Here is a 20,674-nt window from a genome sequence, read left to right as displayed (position 1 = left end):
TCATCTGCTCCTGTCCCCTCAACACAATACCTGTTAGATGAGTTAATTTCCAACTCGATCACCCACTACTGCCACGGAGTTGTCAAATTAATTATCTGAGTAACTTCATCCTTGCATACACTCAAACAAACAGTCCACCCTTTTGAAAATCTTAGAAAATATTTCCCATTCTGGCTAAATCAGCAACAGGATAGAGAACTCATGGCTGCTACAATTCCCCCTAAATCCAGCAGGAGTCAGTCACGAACCACACTTTTCAGCTGCACCAATGAGTATCCCAAAGTCACAGCTCCAGCTCCTGACTCACACTCGAACATGCATTAGAAGGTAATGGTGTCCACACAGGTACCTGTGCTGTCCATGTTTGGAGTTCCAACTCCACCAGTGTTGTTGAAAGGCTGATAAATTCCAATATTTGAATTGTCGGGCAGACCACTATCAGATCTCCGAGTAGATGATTTCTGAGAGAAGAATGAAAACTATTTTAGAATTTTGAATAGTATTACACTCAACCAAATGTGAGAAACTACTGGAAAAGCTGATATTGTCCTCCAGTGAAAGTGAAAAGGAATGTTGAACAGGAAGTTTTAATCAATTAAATAAAAAGAAAGTGTTTTCAGTAGCAGGGAATTAGGAAACCCAGAGGGATATGGATTTAGAAATCTGGTAGGAGACTAGAGATGGTTATAAAGGACAAGGAACAGACTGGGGCCATTCAGCCCCTTATGCCTGCTCTGCCGTTTAATAAGATCGGGGGGATCAGAGCGTAACATCAAATCCACAAACTTGCCCCTCCCTTGCTTAACAAGAATCTATTCAACTGTTTTAAAAATATTCTAAGACTCTGCTTCCAACACTATTCAGGAAGAGGGTTCCGAAGACACTCAACCCTCAGACAAAAAGAAATTACCTCATCCACAGTTCAAATGAATGCACCCTGATTTTTAAACAGTGATGATGAAAAGAGGATAATTTTGTCTAGAAGGAGAGAGTATGGAAAATGTGGAGGCACTGACTTTAACTTACCAAATTCTTGAGTTGCAATAATTCTGCCAGAGAACTGGAACATTTTCAATATTACATCCTTAATTAAATACACTAAGGTTAAACCCAACTACCAGAGGACAGTTTAAACTCAATGGTTAACCACAGAAGGTTTCTAGAAAAAGGAATTTGGGACAAACATTTATGAGGCAGGTGCAGATTAATTAAGAAAAACCAACATGGATTTCTTAGAGACAAACCGTAAGAAATGAATTTCCCAGAATTATTTTTGAGGAGAATTTTTTAAAAACAAAAAACATTTTATGATTTATGTTGATGGTGGTATTGCAGTACAGGACAATATATTTAATTCCAAAAGACATTGGATAAGTGCTGCACAACGGCTTATAAGCAAAGTTATGAAAGTTGCTGAGTAAGAGGAAATAAAGTCATGATCAGTGATCAGGTGGGAAGAGGTTTGTAGGGCAGTTCCTTCAGGACCTTCACCTTTTCTTAATATATATGACCTTGTCCTTGGTGTATAGGCTCAAAATATACCGACTGTACAACTTTTGAAATCACTGTGGACCATAATGAGAATGGAGTCGAATTTCCTAAGTGTACCAGGTGTGTGGAATGGGCAGACACATGGCAGATTAAACTTAGTGCAGAGAATTGTGAAGTTATTCACTTTGGTCAAAAGTGAGCATGGAAGAACACCACAAAACTCAGGAGACAATTTTAAAGGGGGAGCAGAGAAATGTGGGTGGAAATGTGCATGAGATTTTAAAATAGATTTGAGAGCTGGTTAATAAAGTACATTTTTATTGTATTTGTTCACAGGACATGGACACCACTGTCTCGGTTAGTATTTATTGGTAATCCTGAAATTACAGGGAGAAGGCAGTGTGGAATAACACTAGGTCAATCACTCCTTCAAAGAGCCAGAACAGACAATGGGCTGAATGGCCTCAGCCACCATGGTCACCATTTTGCGATTCTATAATTACACAGCAAGTTATGGTCTGGAACACTGCTCGGAAGGCTGGAGACAGCAGGTTCAATGAGGCTTCAAATTTGAAGGACTGTAGGAAAAGCAAGAGGAGTGGGATAAATTTCAATAACTCTTTGCAAAGAGTTGTCGCAGGCAAGCTGGGTGAAGGCATCATTGATGTCTCTTTTGAACTAAACATCTAAGTAGCTCAAACAAATAAACAGTCTGTCACATATGTTGAAGATTGCATCTCCCCACATAATCCTTTCTGCGATTGTTCATTCTATAATTTCTGTTGCTGCAATTAGTATGAATAGAAAATCTAAATTTTGCTTTAAAAACTTTAAAAATTCGCAGCTAACCAAAACCACATACCCAGATCCCCAGCAACTGGGTTTGACTTACCAGGCTAATCTGGTTCAGTGCCTCAGCCATGAGTTTCTGGTTGATCCCACAAAGATTGGCAACTTTGGATTGACATTTGTGGTGCACATTCATCAGACATTCTATAACCAGAAGAGAAAGAGCAGCTGTTAGAACGGACACCCCCAAATGATATCTGCTGAGCTCTGGGGGCAGGTGAGAGACTCACCTTCACATTTGAGTCCTTGTTTGACCAGCCCCCATAACAAGCTCCCACAGTGATCACAGAATGTCGGGCTCATGTAGTTATTCACTTTAAACCTGTGTGGAACATCAATGTTGAAACGCTCCTTCTGGAACTAAAGAACAAAGCGTTAGAATGACAGCACTCATCTTCAGATAGATAATATTGCATAAACACAGACATTATCATCATGGTGAATTCTCATAAAACCTCTAGTTTATGAAAAGCCTCAGGGAAGGAGATTGGCCTTTTTAACCTGGTCAGAGTGAGGTGGAACTCCAGATCCTCCTGTTCCCCCCCTACCACCCCCAAAGTATGGCTGATAATAAATTGCCTTCTGTCATTACTCTCTTGTGGGCATTTTAGGGATGGACAATAAATAAGGCTGTAGAATGACAAAAGGACAGCCAATGAGAAGGCAAGAGGAAGGCAACTTCATGCAGGGCTCGGAGTTCTACTAAACTTACCACAGTGTCCCTGCTGTTGGTGGCTGTGCCTGTACAACGACCAATGATTTTATCGATACATTTCTTGTGGATTGCAGCATTACATTCTGCAAGGAAGTGAGAAAGGGGATTAGAGACCAAATGAGAGTGTATACAACAAGATCTGCCAGTTAGTCAATGTTGGGGGTGGGGCGATACTCACGTCGACACTGGTAGCCCTGTTTGTTCAGGCCCCTGTGGAGGAGAGTCAATACTGAGCAAACTGCAGCAACACCAAGACAATATTCAGCACAAAACAAATGTAAAACCCTAGCCCATGGTTCAGCTAGGGTGCAGTGGGTAACAGCTCCAGGAGTGTGCACCCAGGAACCAGTTAAATGGTCCAAGTAGCCACATTACAGATACAGAGTCAGTAAAACAGAGAATCCAAAGGCCATGATTGCGACACACATTCTCAATTCAGAGGCTTGGGCCCAGAAACTGGATCTGCAGAACGGAATCTGAAAACACTGCACCCTAGGAACAGAACAGTTGCACATTGACCACTCAGGGTGACCACATATTCCCCTGATCCAGGCCATTCCCAGACCCCTGTTCCCTTCAGTCACCAAACCCCTTTGCCTTCATATCCCAGTCACTCCACCCAGCCTCGGATAATAGGCCTTGCTGATCTCCATCAACCTCATCCAGTGGAGCTGAATTACAGTCGGAGTGGCTCTGTCCCATCATCCTTACCAGACAAAATCCCGACACACCGAGCAGAAGGTAGGCTGCCGGAAGAAGGTAGCAGTGAACTCATGGTTCTTGATGTAGTGGATTTTTGCCTGTTTGATTGCTCCTCGGCGCCGGTTCAGAGTCACTGCCCCATCCTCCTCCCTCACAGACTGATGACAATCTGTCAACACAAACAACAGCTCAGGCTCTGACGAGCAATGGGTGTATTGGTTTTAATTTACCATAATTCCCTACATCCTGGAAAGGTCTACCAAAATGGAAAATCCTGAAATGAGTTCTCTAGTCAAGGATAAATATATAATACAGCTCAATAATCTACCAAAGAGAAATGCTAAAATCTTTTATTACAGAGGTCACAGCATGCTACTTAAAAATATCTTAATGCAATCAGGCAGAGAGGAACAGAATAGAAGTAGGAATTTTGCTGCAGGTGTACATGGGGTTCATGGATGTATATCTGAATACAGTCTAAAGAGGTAGTCTCTTCATTTCACTTCCCTCAGGGTTAGGGGGGTCCAAAACCAGAGGGCATAGGTTGAAGGTGAGAGGGGAAAGATTTAAAAGGCCTCGGAGGTATGATATTTTCACTCGGATGGGGTGCATGTATGGAAAAATCTGCAAGAGGAGAAGGCGGATACAATTACAACATTTAAAAGGTAGATGAATAGGAAGGGTTTGGAGAGATGTAGGCTAAATGCTGGCAAATATGACGAGGTCAGTTTGGGATAACTGGTTGGCGAGGAAGAGTAGGACCATAGAGTCCGTTTCTGTGCTGTACATTTCTATGATTCTACAACAGTGGCTCAGTGGTTAGCACTGCTGCCTCATAGCGTCAGGGACCCAGGCTTGATTCCAGCCTTGGGTGACCGTCAGTGTGGTGTTTGCACATTCTCCCCATGTCTGCGTGGGTTTCCTCAGGGTGCTCTGGTTTCCTCCCACAGTCCAAAGATGTGCAAGTTAGGTGGATTGGCCATGCTAAATTGCCCCATAGTGTGCAGGGATGTGTTGGTTAAATATATTCGCCTTGGGAAATACAGGGTGATAGGATAGTGGTATGGGTCTGTGTAGGATATTCTTTGAAGGGTCATTGTGGACCTGTTGGGCCGAATGGCCTGTTTCCACACCATAGGTGTGCTATGGAAAATAATGTAATCTCATAATCAGTTCAGAGAACACTCTCTGATGACTTTTGATGAAGAGGCTTACTTCATGAAAGGTCAGACTAGCTATGCCATTGGAATTTAGAAAAGTAAAACATGTTGAAACAAGATGATCCAAAAAGGATTGGGAGTTTTGGGAGGGGTGGGGGACATACTGAAAGGATTGCTTCCCCTGTGAAAGAGATATGAACCATGAACAATTTAAACATTAAAGGCAGAGGTAAGATGTTTTTCCCCTCATTAGATGGTTAGTTTGTGGAACTCTCTACTCAGAGAGCAGCAGGCGCAGGGTCATTGAACATCTGATAGGCTGAGTTAGACAGATTCTTGACAGACAAGGGAGTCAGAAGGGGGAAGATGCATTGGAAATGGATGTTGGTCCATAAATTGGGTCATGAAATTGCCTAATAATAAAATCCAATGGTTCACTCATACCATTAACCTTTCCCCAGTGAATAGGGTTGCGGGTCAGGAGTGGTTCAGACAGGAAGGAAAAGTTGCATTACAGCTTTTAGATTATTCCAATTAGAAAAGCCAGGATGCAGATCATGATGGTGGATCTTAAATGTAATAAATGTGCTGGTTTGTTACACTACACAGTCTCTATGTTTGTGCACACCTACATGCTCATCTTAAGGGTGAGCTCAAATGACTTGTTCCTGATCATTAACCAGCTCTGCCACTTGAGAAAGTTGTGCACAGAGCCCCTCAATGCCTCTCCACGACAATCAAATTTTCAGAAAAGTCCCATTGCCCAAACTCTCCTAATCAGCTTAACCCCGTGTGCTTGGAGGGAGGGAGCCATTTTACACAAGACAACATTGGGCATTTAATAGTTAAGTCAACAGGGACTCAGGAAGCCAGTCATTCAGGTTTTACAACCTATTACCTTCATCTGAAGGCAGTTGTTACCACAGCAACAAGGTATTTTGGGGGGGGGGGGGGGGGAGAAGGTGTGGCTGATTGTAAATATGATGACAGGTTTCCCATCTCTGATCAGATCTTTCTTTCAGCACCTTTCTATTCACCTCCAATCATCCGGCACCTCGGGATTAACTAGGCCCAGCAATGAACAAAAAAGCATCACTGCCCTAAATTCCACACATTCCAAAAACCTTGTGCTAGTGTCAATGTATAAAGGAACAGCACAGGGCTAGATACAGAGTAAAGCGCTCTCTACATTGTCCCCCATAAAACACTCCCAGGACAGAGACAGCATGGGGTTAGATACAGAGTAAAGCTCCCTCTACTTTTTGTAAAAAATTAGAAAGCAAATGTTGCTTGACTCTTTAAAATTGAATTTGAACTCCGTCTACTCTTTAAAAGAGAAAGTAAAGCTTTCTCTACACCATCCCCACGACAGGTAAAACAGAGGGTTAGATAGAGTAAAGCTCTTTCTCCACAGTTCCCATCAAACTTGCCCAGGGCAGGGTTCTGGCCACAACCATGCAGTCTAGATTAGAGTGGTGCTGGAAAAGCACAGCAATTCAGGCAGCATCCGAGAAGCAGTAAAATCGACGTTTTGGGCAAAAGCCCTTCATCAGGAATCGTCACAAACATGCAGTTGTACGGTCATCAAACCAATGATGTGGAAATGCTGGTGTTGGATTGGGGTGGACAAAAGTTAAAAATCACACAGCACCAGGTTATAGTCCAACAGGTTTATTTGAAAGCACTAGCTTTCAGAGTGCTGCTCCTTCATCAGGTGGCTGGGGAACAGGCCCCTAAGACACGGAATTTATAGCAAAGGATTAGTGTCATGCAGCTGAAACATTATATTGAACAAACCTAGATTGCTGTCAATCTTTCATCTTTTAGAACCGGTTGCAGGTTTCGGTTCATTATGTAAATCCCAGAACTTCTTTCAAGTCACATTCTTGAGATAACATAAGGTTTTATAATAAAAAAAAGTGACATCTCAGCTCAGACAATGCATTAAAAGGTGTGAGGTTAGAGTCAGTCTGTATCATAATCTTGAGTCAGACTGGTTCTATTTCTAAAGTAGAATTTATAAATTAGTACATTGATTGACTGCCTGCAAATTGTGCATTTTTTGAGCAAAATTGAGTGGATCTCCAAACATAATTCTGCAAATATAAATTCACAGCATAGACCTAAATGTCTGCACGCACGCGAGTGTGATAGGGTAGAAGCCTGTGAGAGGGGGTGTGTGGGTGAGTGTGGAGTGTGTGCGCGCACGCACTGGTGTGTATGAGAGACAGCATGTGTGTATGAGAGAGGGTCTGCATGTGAGAGTGAGTTTGTAAGAGTGTACGGTGTAGTGGGGTCACCTGTAATGTGACATGAACCCAAGGTCCCAATTGAGGGTATTGAATTTGGCTATCTGCCTCTGCTCACCCACTTTGTGTTGTTGCATATCCCAAAGTACACCTTGGAGAATGGTCACCCGAAGATCCGAGACAGAATGTTCCAGACCATAGAACATAGAAAGATACAGCGCAGTACAGGCCCTTCGGCCCTCGATGTTGCGCCGACCGAATCCTACCTAACCTACACTAGCCCAATAACTTCCAAATGCCTATCCAATGCCTGCTTAAATGACCATAAAGGAGGAGAGTTCACCACTGCTACTGGCAGGGCATTCCATGAACTCACAACCCGCTGTGTAAAGAATCTACCCCTAACATCTGTCCTATACCTACCACCCCTTAATTTAAAGCTGTGTCCCCTAGTAACACCTGACTCCATTAGCGGTAAAAGGTTCTCAGTGTCGACCCTATCTAAACCCCTAATCATCTTATACACCTCTATCAAATCTCCCCTAAACCTTCTCTTCTCCAATGAGAACAGCCCCAAGTGCCTCAGCCTTTCCTCATAAGATTTTCCTACCATTCCAGGCAACATCCTGGTAAACCTCCTCTGCACTCGTTCCAATGCCTCCACATCCTTCCTATAGTATGGCGACCAAAACTGCACACAATACTCCAGTTGAGGCCGCACCAGAGTCTTGCGGCACCACAGTTGCAACATGACCTCAGGACTCCGGAACTCAATTCCTCTACCAATAAAGCCCAGTACACCATATGCCTTCCTCACAGCACTATTTACCTCAAGTGCTCCCAGACTGGGAGAGAACAGCTCTGTCTGGAGATTGTTGTGTGGTGTGGTGTGGTGTCCATTCATCCATTGTTGTACCATCTGCCCAGTCTTGCTAGTGTACCATGCCTCAGGACATCTTTGCCTGCAGCATAAGAGATAAGACAACGTTGGCAGAGTCACTTGAGTAACTGCTGCATACATGTGGGTGGAGACCTCATGTGTAATGGTCGTATCCATGTTAACACTGACACGTCTTGCAGTGATTGCCATGACAGGGTTGTACAGTGTTGTGGTTGGTTTTGTTCTGAAGGCTGGGCAGTTTGCTGCAAACAATGGTCTGTTTAAAAAGGTGAGAAGTGGAGGCATAGGGAAGGTCTTAGCAAGGTGCTGATCCTTGTCGATAGTGTGTTACAGGCTGTGAAGAACATGGCTTAGTTTTTCCGCACCTGGGAACTACTGGACAATGAAAGGGTACCCTATCATTTGCATTCCATGTCAGTCTCCTAAGGAGGTCATTTCAGTTTCTCGCTGTAGCATGTCGGAACTGGTGATTGATGAGTTGAGCATTGTACCCAGTTCTTGAGGGTATTTTGGAGCATCTTTAGGGGTAAGTTATGTGCCTCTTCATCCAAACAGATGCGTCAGGCTTGCCCGTGGGAGAGAGTTGTTTTGATAGGTTTCAGGTGGAAGCTGGAGAAGTGTAGCATCATCAGGTTATCCGTGGGTTTGCGGTGGAGTGACATACTGGAGATGCAAGTGTCCAAAAATGAGACAAACCCTAAATAGTAGTCCATGGTAAGTCTAACGGTGGAATGAAACTTGATATCATTGCATATTTTTTTCAGTGACTCCTCATCATGGGTCCAGAGGAAGAAAATATCATCAATACATCTGGCTTATATTGTTGGTTGGAGGTTCTGTGCAGCAAAGAAGTCTTGTTCGAACTTGTGCACAAAACGGATGACATATTGGAGCACAAATTTGGTCTTCATGGCTGTTCAATGTGTCTGGATAAAGAACTGGTTGTCAAAAGGTGAAAACATTGTGGACGAGGATGAAGTAGATGAGTTGTAGGATGTTGCTCGGACACTGGCAGTTGTTGGTATCGAACACGGAGACTGTCGCAGCGATACTATCATTGTGGGGGATGCTGAAACATCCATTTTGACGAGGAATGTTCCTGGTTCGACTGGTCCATGGATGCTGAGTTTCTGTAAGAAATCTGAAGTATTGTGACCTAAGCTGGGAGTCCTCAGTACACGTGGGTTTCAAGATGCCTTCAACATAGCCAGACAAGTTCTGACATAGGGTCCCATTGCCTGATACAATGGGATGTCCAGGCATATTGGCTTTGGGTATCTCCAGAAGATAGTAAAAGTTCTGTACAGAAGTAATACATGGGAGGAAAGTGCATAGGGAACTCTGAAGGACTAGATCTAAAAAGTCTTGATCAATGTGATTAATTCACTGGTGTGTTCTTTGTTGGATCAGCCATTTAGTTGCCTGTAGTGTTCCTGGTTGTTCAGTTGTCAGTACATTTCCTTGCAGTAGTCTGCTCTGTTCTGAACGATGATGGTCCCTCCTTTATCTGATAACAATGTTGTGATTGCTTTTGAAGACCATGGTTGGCACTGCGTTGTGATTGGATGATGTTTTGCTCTACCTTGTGGGTGCATCTGATGAATCTGGCATTTACACATTTCCTGACTGTGTCAAGCCCAGGGCAGCAGCCCTCCGGAGGGGTCCAAAATTGATTCCTCCCTTGGTCTCTCCTCTATGGATCTTGGACGACTGTACCGGTTCACCGGTTGGCTCATTGGGAACGCAGCTGACATCTTGGAAGAATTCGCAGTTTCTTTCATCTAATGAATTTCTTCATGTCTGCCGCAAGACTAATGGGGTCCATTTTGGTGCTGGGACAGAAATTGAGCTCTCAGCTCTTCTGGTTGAAGGGTGTGGTCCGATAAGTTGATGATCTATTAACGTCTTCAACTGTGGTGCCAGGGAGGCTTAGGTACTGCTGGTGGTGTTGCCAAATTTCTCCAGCTTATTGTTTTTGGTGTGCATGTATATGGTGCAGTTCTGTCACCTTATCTGCTTGGCAGTATCACAAAACTGTGCTGCTGTGTTGAGTGCAAGCTGAGTGTGTAGACTCTGTCTTGATTTCAAGGTTATGGCACCTGCGGTATGATTGAGGAATTCGAGAGGTGCGGCCAATCAAATGTGCATTAGTGGAACAAGGCGTGCTGTCATTGCTAACACCAAACCAACCTCTTAGCCAAAAGGTGGTCGACAGACATGGGCACAAGTGGGGAGGTTGATGACTGAAACATGCCAGCACAGTCATCCCAAGAGTAAATTAATGTTCTAGAAATCAGAAATTTAGGATTTTAATGTGTGGTAATGGAGCAGTAGAGAAAGTCATTTACACTCTCCAGGTGACTAGCACAGGAAGAACGCGCAGGGAAATGGTGCAGAAAGAGCCATCGAGATGTACAACACAGAAACAGACCCTTTAGTTCAACTCGTCCATGCCGACCAGATATCCTAAATTAAACTAATCTAGTCCCATTTGCCAGCATTTGGCCCATATCAGTCTAAACCCTTCCTATTCATGTACCCATCCAGATGCGTTATCATTGTATCAGCCTGTACCACTTCCTCTCTCAGCTCATTCCAGACACGCACCACCCTCTGCATGAAAAGTTGAACTTTAGGTCCCTTTTAAATCTTTCCCCTCTCAGCCTAAGGCTTACGCAGTCGAGTTTTGGACCCCATATTCTGGGGGAAAAGACCTTGGCTATTCATCCTAACCTGTAGATCGTTCACAAAAAAAAATCACTGAAAACATCTCTTTAAACTGTCTTGCATAACCTTGCTGTCTAACAATGGTGCTCATTGATGGGGTTTGCCACTGTTTGCCTACTATTTACTTAACTATGCTATTTAACACTGTGATTTGCCTGTATTGATTGCAAGACAAAGCTTTAAACTGTGCCTTGGTACATGTGACAATAAATTCAATTTAAATTAATCAGTGATTCACCCTGCAACACTGTGATTAATATTGCCAAGTAGGCGGAAGTGGGGACAGCAAATGCTAGAGATTAGAGTCAAGATTGAGTGGTGCTGGAAAATCATACCAGGTTAGGCAGCATCTCAGGAGCAGGAATATCGACATTTCAGGCAAAAACCCTACATCAGGAATGCAGCTGGGAGTCTCGGGGGTTGAAGAGATAATGGGAGGAGGTAGTTGACAGTACAATAGGCGGATGGAGGCGCTGTTAAAGATGATAGGTTGGAGAAGAGGGTGGAGCAGATAGGTGGAAAGGAAGATTGACCGGTGGGACAAGTCATGACAACGGTGCTGAGGTGGAAGGCTGGAACTGGGATAAGGTGGGGGTAGGGGAATGAGTTAACTGGTGGTGTCTACATTGATCCTATGGGGTTGGAGGGTCCCAAGAGAGAAGATGATGTGTCTTTCCTCCAGGCATCGGGTGATGAGGGAGTGGCAATGGAGGTGGCCCACGACCTGCATGTCCTCAGCAGAGTTGGGGGGGGGGGGGGGGTAGTTGAAATGTTCAGCCACAGGGCAGTGGGGTTGATTGGAGCGGGTATCCCACAGACGTTCTCTGAAATGCTGTGCAAGAAGGCATCCGGACTCCCCAATGCAGAGGAGACCGCATCGGGAGCAACGGATACAATAACGTGTGGAAATGCAGGTGAAACTTTGGATATGGAAGGCTCCTTTGGAGCCTTGGATGGAGGGGAGAGGTGTGGGCGCAGGTTTTGTAATTCCTGTGGTGGCAGAGGAAGGTGCCAGGAGTGGACAGTGAATTGTAGAGGGGTGTGGACCTGACCAGATGGTCTCGGAGGGAACAGTCTTTGCAGAAAGAAGATAGGGGTGGGAAGGGAAAAATATTCTTAGTAGTGGAGTCCATTTGTGCATGGTGGAAATGTCAGTGGATGATACAATTTATGTGGCGGTTGGTGGGCTGGAAGGTGAGGACCAGGGGAGTTCTGTCTTTGTTGCGGTTGGAGCGGTGGGTGTGAAGGCAGAGGTGCGGGACATGGATGAAATGCATTGCAGGGCATCTTCACGTGGGAGGGGAAATTGTGATCTTTAAAGGAGGCGGCCATCTGGTGTGTTCTGTGCTGGAAATAGTCGTCCTGGGAGCTGATGCGGTAAAGGCAGAGGTATTTGGGAATACGGGGTAGCATTTTTGCAGGAGGTAGGATGGGAAGAGGTGTAATCCAGGTAGCTGTAGGAGTCAGTGAGTTTGTAGAAAATGTCAGTGTTGAGTCAGTCATCCTTGTTGGAGATGGAGAGGTCCAGGAAGGGGAGGGAGGTGTCAGAGATGGTCCAGGTAAATTTAAGGTGGAATTGATGAACTATTCAATCTCCTCGCGGGAGCACGCGGTGGCATCGATGCAGTCATCAATGTAGCGAAGGAAGAGGTGGGAGTGGTGCTGGCGTAACTACAGAAGATAGACTGTTCCACGTAGCCGACAAAGAGATAGGCAAAGCTGGGGCCCATGTGGGTGCCCATGGCTACCCTTTCATCTGGAAGAAGTGGGAGGATTCGAAGGAGAAATTGTTAAGAGTAAGGATCAGTTCAGCCAAAGAAATGAGATTGTCAGTGGAAGAGTGCTGGTAGGGAGGTCGGGAGAGGATGGAAACGGAGGGTTTGGAGGCCCAGGTCATGGCAGATAGAGGTATAGAGAGACTGAATATCCATGGTGAAGATGAAGCCTTGGGAGCCAGGGAAATGGAAGTCTTGGAGGAGGTGGAGGGTGTGGGTGGTATCCCGAATGCATGTGGAGAGTTCCTGGACGGCATCAAGGTAAGTGGAGATGAGTTTGGTGGTGCAGGAGCAGGCTGAGACAATGGGTCGGCCGGGTGGTCAGGCTTGTGGATCTTGGGTAGGAGGTAGAACCAGACAGTGAGGCATTCCCAAACTATGAGGTTGGAAGCTATGGGTGGGAGATCCCCTGAGGTGATGAGGTATGTACGAGTTGGGAGATGATGATTTGGGGGGTGGGGGGGATGAGGTCATGGCTGAGGGGGCAGTCGGTGGAGGTGTCTTCGAGTTGGCAACTATTTTCGGTGGTGTAAAGGTCAGTGCAACAAACTACCACTGCAGCCCCCACTTATCCACTGTTTTGATGGGGAGTTTGGGTTTGGAGTGGAGGGAGTGGAGGGCTGCATGTTGTGAGGGTGAATGGTTGGAGTAGTTAACATCTTGGCAGCAATTGGAAATAAAGAGGTTGATAGTGGGTAATAGGCCAGCACGGGGTGTCCAGGTGGATGGGGTGCATTGGAGTGGCCCTCAGAAGGTGGCTGGGAGTCTTGATGAAAAAAATAGGCTGAGGCAGAGACGACGGAATGGCTTTTGGCAGAAATGTCAATTTTCCTGCTCCTCCGATGCTGCCTGACTTGCTGTGCTTTTTCAGCACCATCCTCATCTTAACATTGCCAAGTGTCCACCTACTGCTCTTTCACATATTCCAAACACTAACCAGTCGGAGCTGAAGAAATTTCCAACTGTCCAGCACAGAGCATGAAAACAACTTTTTACACACTCCAACTCCAAAACACAATGAACAAAATTCTTCCTCAACCTCTCCTGAAAGACAAGAACATGGAAAGAAACAATTGATGAGGAAACATTCACATAGGGGAATGATTTCTGTAGAATCTCACCTGAATCCTCCAGGAACAGCTGTACTGCCATTAGTACCTTCCCTTGTGGCTGCAAGTCCAACTGCAGAGTGAGACATAGATAGACAGTGAATGTTACAAACTGCCCTCAGTCAGGGCTTGGTGAATGGGCTATAACTGCATACACTGTTTGTTATTACAGGGCCAGAAGTCTCTCATAATCCTGCCTGGATGAGAGTGATGCCACACTGAGGGTCAGTGCCAAGGGAAGGTACAAACCTGAGAGTCAGGCTTTCAACTGATGCACTAAACCAAACCTTGACCTCCTTGTTGACTTGGAGACAGCAAGGTATTTTTGGAACTAAGGATTCCTTGATGTTGTGGTCAACTTTGCTCCTCCTCAAGAGCAGAGCAACTGGCCATTCATCTGCTTAGGCAATAGGATCGTGCTGTGTACAATCCACTGTCATACCTGCCTTTAAAACAATCACAGCTAAAACTAAAAAACAACTATAATACTTTACTGGAGAAAGTGAGGACTGCAGATGCTGGAGATCAGAGCTGAAAATGTGTTGCTGGAAAAGCGCAGCAGGTCAGGCAGCATCCAAGGAGCAGGAGAATCAATGTTTCAGGCATGAGCCCTTCTTCAGGAACTAAGATTCCTGAAGGGCTCATGCCCCAAACGTCGACTACTTTCTTACAGGCAGCTTATCTATATCCCGCTGTAACCTGCCACATCCTTGTCACTGTCAACAACTCCACCGACTTTCATATCATCCGCAAACTTGCTCACCCAACCTTCTAGCCCCTCCTCCAGGCCATTTATAAAAATGATCAACAGCAATGGTCCCAAAACAGATCCTTGCAGAACACCGCTAGTAACTGCACTCCAAGATGAACCTTTACCATCAACTACTACCTTCTGTCTTCTTCCAGCCAGTCAATTCCTAATCCAAACATCCAACTCACCCTCAATGCCATACCTCCGTATTTTTTGCAGTAGCCTACCATGGGGAACCTTATCAAACGCCTTACTAAAATCCATATACAGCACATCTACTGCTTTACCCTCATCCACCTCCTTAGTCACCTTCTCAAAGAATTCAATAAGGTTTGTGAGGCACGACCTGCCCTTCACAAAACCATGCTGACTATCCTTGATCACATTATTCCTATCCAGATGTTTATAAATCCTATCCCTTACAATTCTCTCTAAGACTTTGCCCACAACAGAGGTAAGACTCACCGGCCTATAGTTACTAGGGTTATCCCTACTCCCCTTCTTGAACAAGGGAACCACATTTGCTATCCTCCAGTCTTCTGGCACTAATCCTGTAGACAACGAGGACATAAAAATCAAGGCCAATGGCTCTGCAATTTCCTCCCTTGCTTCCCAGAGAATCCTAGGATAAATGCCATCAGGCCCAGGGGACTTACCTATATTCACCCTTTCCAGAATTTCCAACACCTCTTCCCTACATATCTCAAAGCCATCCATTCTAATTAATTGTGATTCAATATTCACATCGCAACAGTGTCCTTTTCCTGAGTGAATACTGACGAAAAGTATTCATTCAGTGTCTCCCCAATTTCTTCAGCCTCCACACGCAACTTCCCACTACTATCCTTGACTAGACCTATTCCTACCCTAGTTATCCTTTTATTCCTGACATACCGATAGAAAGCCTTTGGGTTTTCCCTAATCCTACCAACCAAGGACTTTTCATGTCCCCTCCTTGCTGCTCTTAGCTCTCTTCAGATCCTTCCTGGCTACCTTATAACTCTCAATCGCCCCAATTGAACCTTCACGCCTCATCTTTACATAGGCCGCCCTCTTCCCTTTAACAAGAGATTCCAATTCCTTATTAAACCATGGCTCCCTCACACGATCTTTTCCTCCCTGCCTGACAGGTACATACTTATCAAGGACACTCAGTAGTTACTCCTTGAACAAGCTCCACATATCAATTGCACCCTTCCCTTGAAGCAGACTTTTCCATCTGCAATATGACCTCATGGTTCCGAAACTCAATCCCTCTACTAGATTAGATTAGATTCCCGACAGCGTGGAAGTCCACACTGACCCTCCAGAGAATAACCCACCTAGACCCAATCCCCTACTCCCTATCACTATGGGCAATTTAGCATGGCCAATTCACCTGAATTGCACATCTTTGGACTGTGGGAGGAAACTAGAGCACCCAGAGGAAACGAACGCTGGAATCAAACCTGGGTCCCTGGCACTGCGAGGCAGCAGTGCTAACCACTGAGCCACTGTGCCACACTAATAAAAGCTAATACACTCTATGCCTTCTTAATAACTCCATAAACCTGGGTGGCAACTTTCAGGGATTTATGTACAAGGACACAGACCTCTGCTCATCGACACTACCAAGAATCTCATCATTAGCCCAGTACTCTATTTCTGTTGCTCCTTCCAAAATGAATCACCTCGCACTTTTCCATATTAAATTCTATTTGCCACCTCTCAGCCCAGTTCTGCAGTCTATCTATGTCCCTCTGTAACCTGCAACATCCTTCCACACTGTCCACAACCCCTCCAACCTTAGTGTCATCTGCAAATTTACTAATCCATCCTTACACACCTTCATCGTGGCCCCAAAACAGATCTTTGCGGTACCCCACTAGTAACTGAACTCCAGGACAAATATTTCCCATCAACCACCACCTTCTGTTTTCTTTCAACAAGCCAATTTCCGATCCAAACCACGAAATCACCCTCAATCCCATGCCTCCGTATTTTGTGCAATAGCCTACCGTGGGGAACCTTATCAAATACCTTACTGAAATCCATATACACCACGTCAACCACTTTACCCTCATTCACTTGTTTCATTACCCTTTTAAAGAACTCAACAAGGTTTGTGAGGCATGACTTAACCTTCACAAAACCGTGTTGACTATCCCCAATCAACTTATTTCTCTCCAAATGATTAGAAATCCTCTCTTAACCTTTCCCAACACTTTACCCACAACCGAAGTAAGGCTCACTGGTCTATAATTACCAGGGTTGTCTCTACTCCCTTTCTTGAACAAAGGGACAACATTTGCTATCCTCCAGTCTTCTGGCACTATTCCTGTAGACAATGACAACATAAAGATCAAAGCCAAAGGCTCTGCAATATCCTCCCGGACTTCCCAGAGAATCCTAGGATAATTCCTATCTGGCCCAGGGGACTTACAGAATTGCTAACACCTCCTCCTTGTGAATTTCAATTCCATTTAGTCTAGTAGCCTGTATCTCAGTATTCTCCTTAACAACATAGTGTTTACACTGGAATAGACAGATGCACTGCCCCTATCTCCTGATTCTACGCACAACTTCCCACTACTATCCTTGATTGGACTGATCTTCCTCTAGTCATTCTTTTATTCCTGATATACCTACAGAAAGCTTTGGGGCTTACCTTGATCCTACCTGCCAACAACTGCTCATGTCCCCTCCTGGCTCTTCTTAGCTCTCTCTTTAGGTCTTTCCTTGCTAATGTAACTCTTAAGCGCCCTAACCCAGCCATCACGTCTCATCCTAAAATAATTGTTCTTCCGCTTGACAAGAGTTTCAACTTCTTGAGTAAACCACGGCTCCCTCGCTCGACCACTTCCTCCCTGCCCAATAAGCTTGTAAATATCAAGGACCCGCAGTAGCTGTTCCTTGAATAAGCTCCACGTTTCAATTGTACCTATACCCTGCAGTTTCCTTCCCCACCCTATGCACCCTAAATCTTGCCTCATTGCATCATAATTGCCTTTTGCCCAGCAATAACTCTTGCCCTGCGGTATATACCAATTCATTTCCATCACTAAAGTAAACATAAGCGAATTGTGGTCACTATCACTGAAGTGCTCAGCTACCTCCAAATCTAACACCTGGCCAGGTTCCATTACCTAGTATCAAATCCAACGTGGCCTTGCCTCTTGTTGGCCTGTCTATATACTGTGTCTGGAAACCATCCTGTTGACATTGGACAAAAACTGACCCATCTAAAAGTACTTGAACTATAGTGTTTGCAATCAATATTTGGAAAGTTAAAAGTCCCCATAACAACTACCCTGTTGCTCTCGCTCCTATCAAGAATCATCTTTGCTATCTTTTCCTCTACATCTCAAACTCTTTGGATGCTGACAGAAAACTCCCAACAGGGTAACCTCTCCTCTCCTGTTTCTAACCTCAGCCCATACTTGCTCAGTAGACAAGTCCTCAAACATCCTTTCTGCAACTGGAATACTGTCCTCGACTAACAATGCCACACCTACTCTTTTACTATCCTCTCTGTTCTTACTGAAACATCTTAATCCCAAAACCTGCAATGACTATTCCTGACCCTGCTCTATCCATGTCTCTGAAATGGCCACAACAAAGTCCCAGGTACCAACCCATGTTGCAAGTTTACCTATCTTATTCCAGATGTTCCTGGCATTGAAGTAGACACGCTTCAAACCACCTTCCTGCTTGGCAGTGAACTCTTGCTACCTTGAAACCTCATTTCTGATCTCATTATTCACAACCTCCTGGACACCGGAACTACAATTTAGGGTCCCATCACCCCGCTGAATTAGTTTAAACCCTCCTGAATAGCATTAGCAAGTTTCCCTCCAGGATATTGGTACCCCTCTGGTTCAGATGTAGACCATTCTGTTTGTAGATGTTCCATCTACCCCAGAATGAGCCCCGGTTATCAGAGTAACCAAAACCCTCCCTCCTGCATTATCCCTGTAGCCACATGTTCAACTCCTCTCTCTCCCTAGTCTGCCTTGCTAACATGTGGCACAGGCAATAAACCAGAGATAAAATCTGCTTTTTCTCTTTCTTATTAATATAAATGCCTGGTCCATATACTCTCCACGCACAAAGCTCATTAACCCTCACTTACCCAGAACTCAGCCTTGCCACTGCCTTTCTTACAACGTTCTGCAAGGACTGAAACCCCAACAGTGATCTCAGACAGGGGTTCCTCTGCACTCTTCATCAGCACAATCTGGATCACACGTCCCTCGTAAATATGAGCATCAAAGGAAGATTGCCAGTCAGGATACATCGTCGGCTTCTTCTGAACCAGCGTCTTCCCACGTTCTGCTCAAAAACAAAGGAACAGCTCAGCAAAAAGAGACAAGCAGCAAAGAATAGGAACTGACCAAACAACTACAAATCAACTCATGGTTCACCTGCCTTACAGTATTAGAATTAAAAATATTAAATTGTTAGAGAACTCTGTTCACACTCACTTCCATCTGTAGTCACAACACAGCTCGACAGCATGGAGGCAGAAAGGAAATGGGTGACTGCCAGGCAGTCTAAGACAAATGGGCAGGAAACCCCTGGGGTCTCACTCACAAGCAAGTTTGCCATTTTGGACTTTGAGGAGGGCACTAATTACTCAGGAGTGAAGTCAGAGGCACATTTGAGGCACAGCGAGTGGCTGACAGGAATAAGAAAGGAGGAGTGATATTGATGGGGGAAATTTGTTATGAGATGGGTGTTTCTAGCTATCAACTAACTCCAGGATGATGTGTGGCCTCCCTGATGCCAGGGTCAAGGATATCACAGAGTGGCTCCAGGACATTCCTCTGAGAGATGGTGAACAACCAGAGGTGGTGGTCCATGTTGGTATCAATGACATGGTTAGGAAGGAGATGAGGTCTTGCAATCAGAATTCAGGGAACTAGGTAAAAAGTTAGCAAGCAAGACCCCAAATATAGCAATGGCCAGATTATTCCATGTGCCACAAAGTACAGAGATAGAAGGATAAGGCAGGAAACAGTGTGGCTGGAAAGATGGTGTAGGACATAGGGCTTTAAATTCCTAAGACAGGATCAGAACATAAGTAGTTGTTCAAGGTCTGTAGCTCTGGTGCCATGGTTGTGGGCATGTTTCCTGAGCTGGGAAGTTGATTTGCAGATATTTTGTCCCCTGTCTAGTGACATCTTCAGTGCTTTTGAGCCTCCTGTGAAGCGTTGCTATACTGTATCTTATGGAATTTATTTAGTTCTGTTTTGGTTGCTTCTGACTGTTGGTTCCGGCTGTTCAGCATAGTGACTGGTACATTGGGTCTAGGTCTATGTGCTTGTTGATGGAGGCAGTGGATGAGTACTATGCTTCTAGGAATTCTCTGGCTGTCCTCTGTTTAGCTTGTCCTATGATCATTGTGTTGTCTCAGTCAAAACTGAACCAAAATTCCCGAAGACACAGTAGAGCAGCGCATCACAAGAAATTCCAAAGCACTGAAGATGTCATCTAGATAGGGGACGAAACATTTGCAAATCAACTTCCCAGTTCAACAAACATACCCACAATCACAATAAGTAGTAATTTTTAAAGAAGAGTCATACTGGACTTGAAACATTAACACTGATTCTCTCTGAACAGATGCTCCCAGAGCTGCTGCATTCCTCAGTATCATACAGAAAAGCTCTTCAACCCATTAGGTCTGTACGGTCAAAAAAAGTGCCAGCAACTACAATAGTCCTACTTTTCAGCCCTTGGCCCATAGCCTTCAGTGTTTGATGTTTCAAGTGCTCACTCATATACATTTTAAAATGTTGGAGGTTTCCTGCCTCAATGCCCCTCCCAGGCAGTGCACTGCTGACCTCCACCATGTTCTGGGTGAAAACAAAAAAGGGGTTTTCCTCAAATCCCCTCAAAACCTCCTGCCCACTTGTTATTGAACTTTCAACTAGGGAACAGTTGCTTTGTATCCACGCCTCTCGGTCTTATACACCTCTATCAAGTCCTTAACTTTCTCTCCTCCAAAGAAAACAATCCAAGCTTATCCAGCCTCTCTCCATAGTTAAACTACTCCATTTCAGGCACATCCTGGTGAATCTCCTTTGCTCTCCCTCCAGTACAATCATATTCTTCTTACAGTTCGGAAAAGAAAACTGCACAGTGCTCTAGCAGTGACCCAACCAGAGTCCCGTAAGACTCCATCATAATCTCCCTGCTCTTATAATCTATGCAATGACTGATAAGGCAAGTATCCTGTAAGTTTTCTGAGCCTTCCTATTAAC

At 44.8% G+C, this 20,674-nt stretch overlaps 1 protein-coding gene across 1 annotated transcript in view; it reads right to left on the bottom strand.

Moving 5' to 3' along the window:
- Window positions 1-20,674, bottom strand: part of LOC132822200 (protein kinase C delta type-like) — a 107,157-nt gene that overhangs the window by 29,286 nt on the left and 57,197 nt on the right. Inside the window, exons 3-10 of the mRNA XM_060835270.1 lie at window positions 18,541-18,740; window positions 13,691-13,751; window positions 3,767-3,926; window positions 3,234-3,265; window positions 3,053-3,138; window positions 2,571-2,700; window positions 2,384-2,484; window positions 350-461 (exon numbers count right to left, since the gene is read on the bottom strand). Of these exons, the coding sequence (XP_060691253.1) occupies window positions 350-461; window positions 2,384-2,484; window positions 2,571-2,700; window positions 3,053-3,138; window positions 3,234-3,265; window positions 3,767-3,926; window positions 13,691-13,751; window positions 18,541-18,740 (882 nt within the window). The remainder of the gene's footprint in view (window positions 1-349; window positions 462-2,383; window positions 2,485-2,570; window positions 2,701-3,052; window positions 3,139-3,233; window positions 3,266-3,766; window positions 3,927-13,690; window positions 13,752-18,540; window positions 18,741-20,674) is intronic.

This window comes from Hemiscyllium ocellatum, chromosome 14 (genome assembly GCF_020745735.1).
Source record: "Hemiscyllium ocellatum isolate sHemOce1 chromosome 14, sHemOce1.pat.X.cur, whole genome shotgun sequence".
NCBI lineage: Eukaryota > Metazoa > Chordata > Chondrichthyes > Orectolobiformes > Hemiscylliidae > Hemiscyllium > Hemiscyllium ocellatum.
Note: the sequence above shows the minus strand (reverse complement) of the source record. Positions and strands in the feature narration are given on the sequence as shown.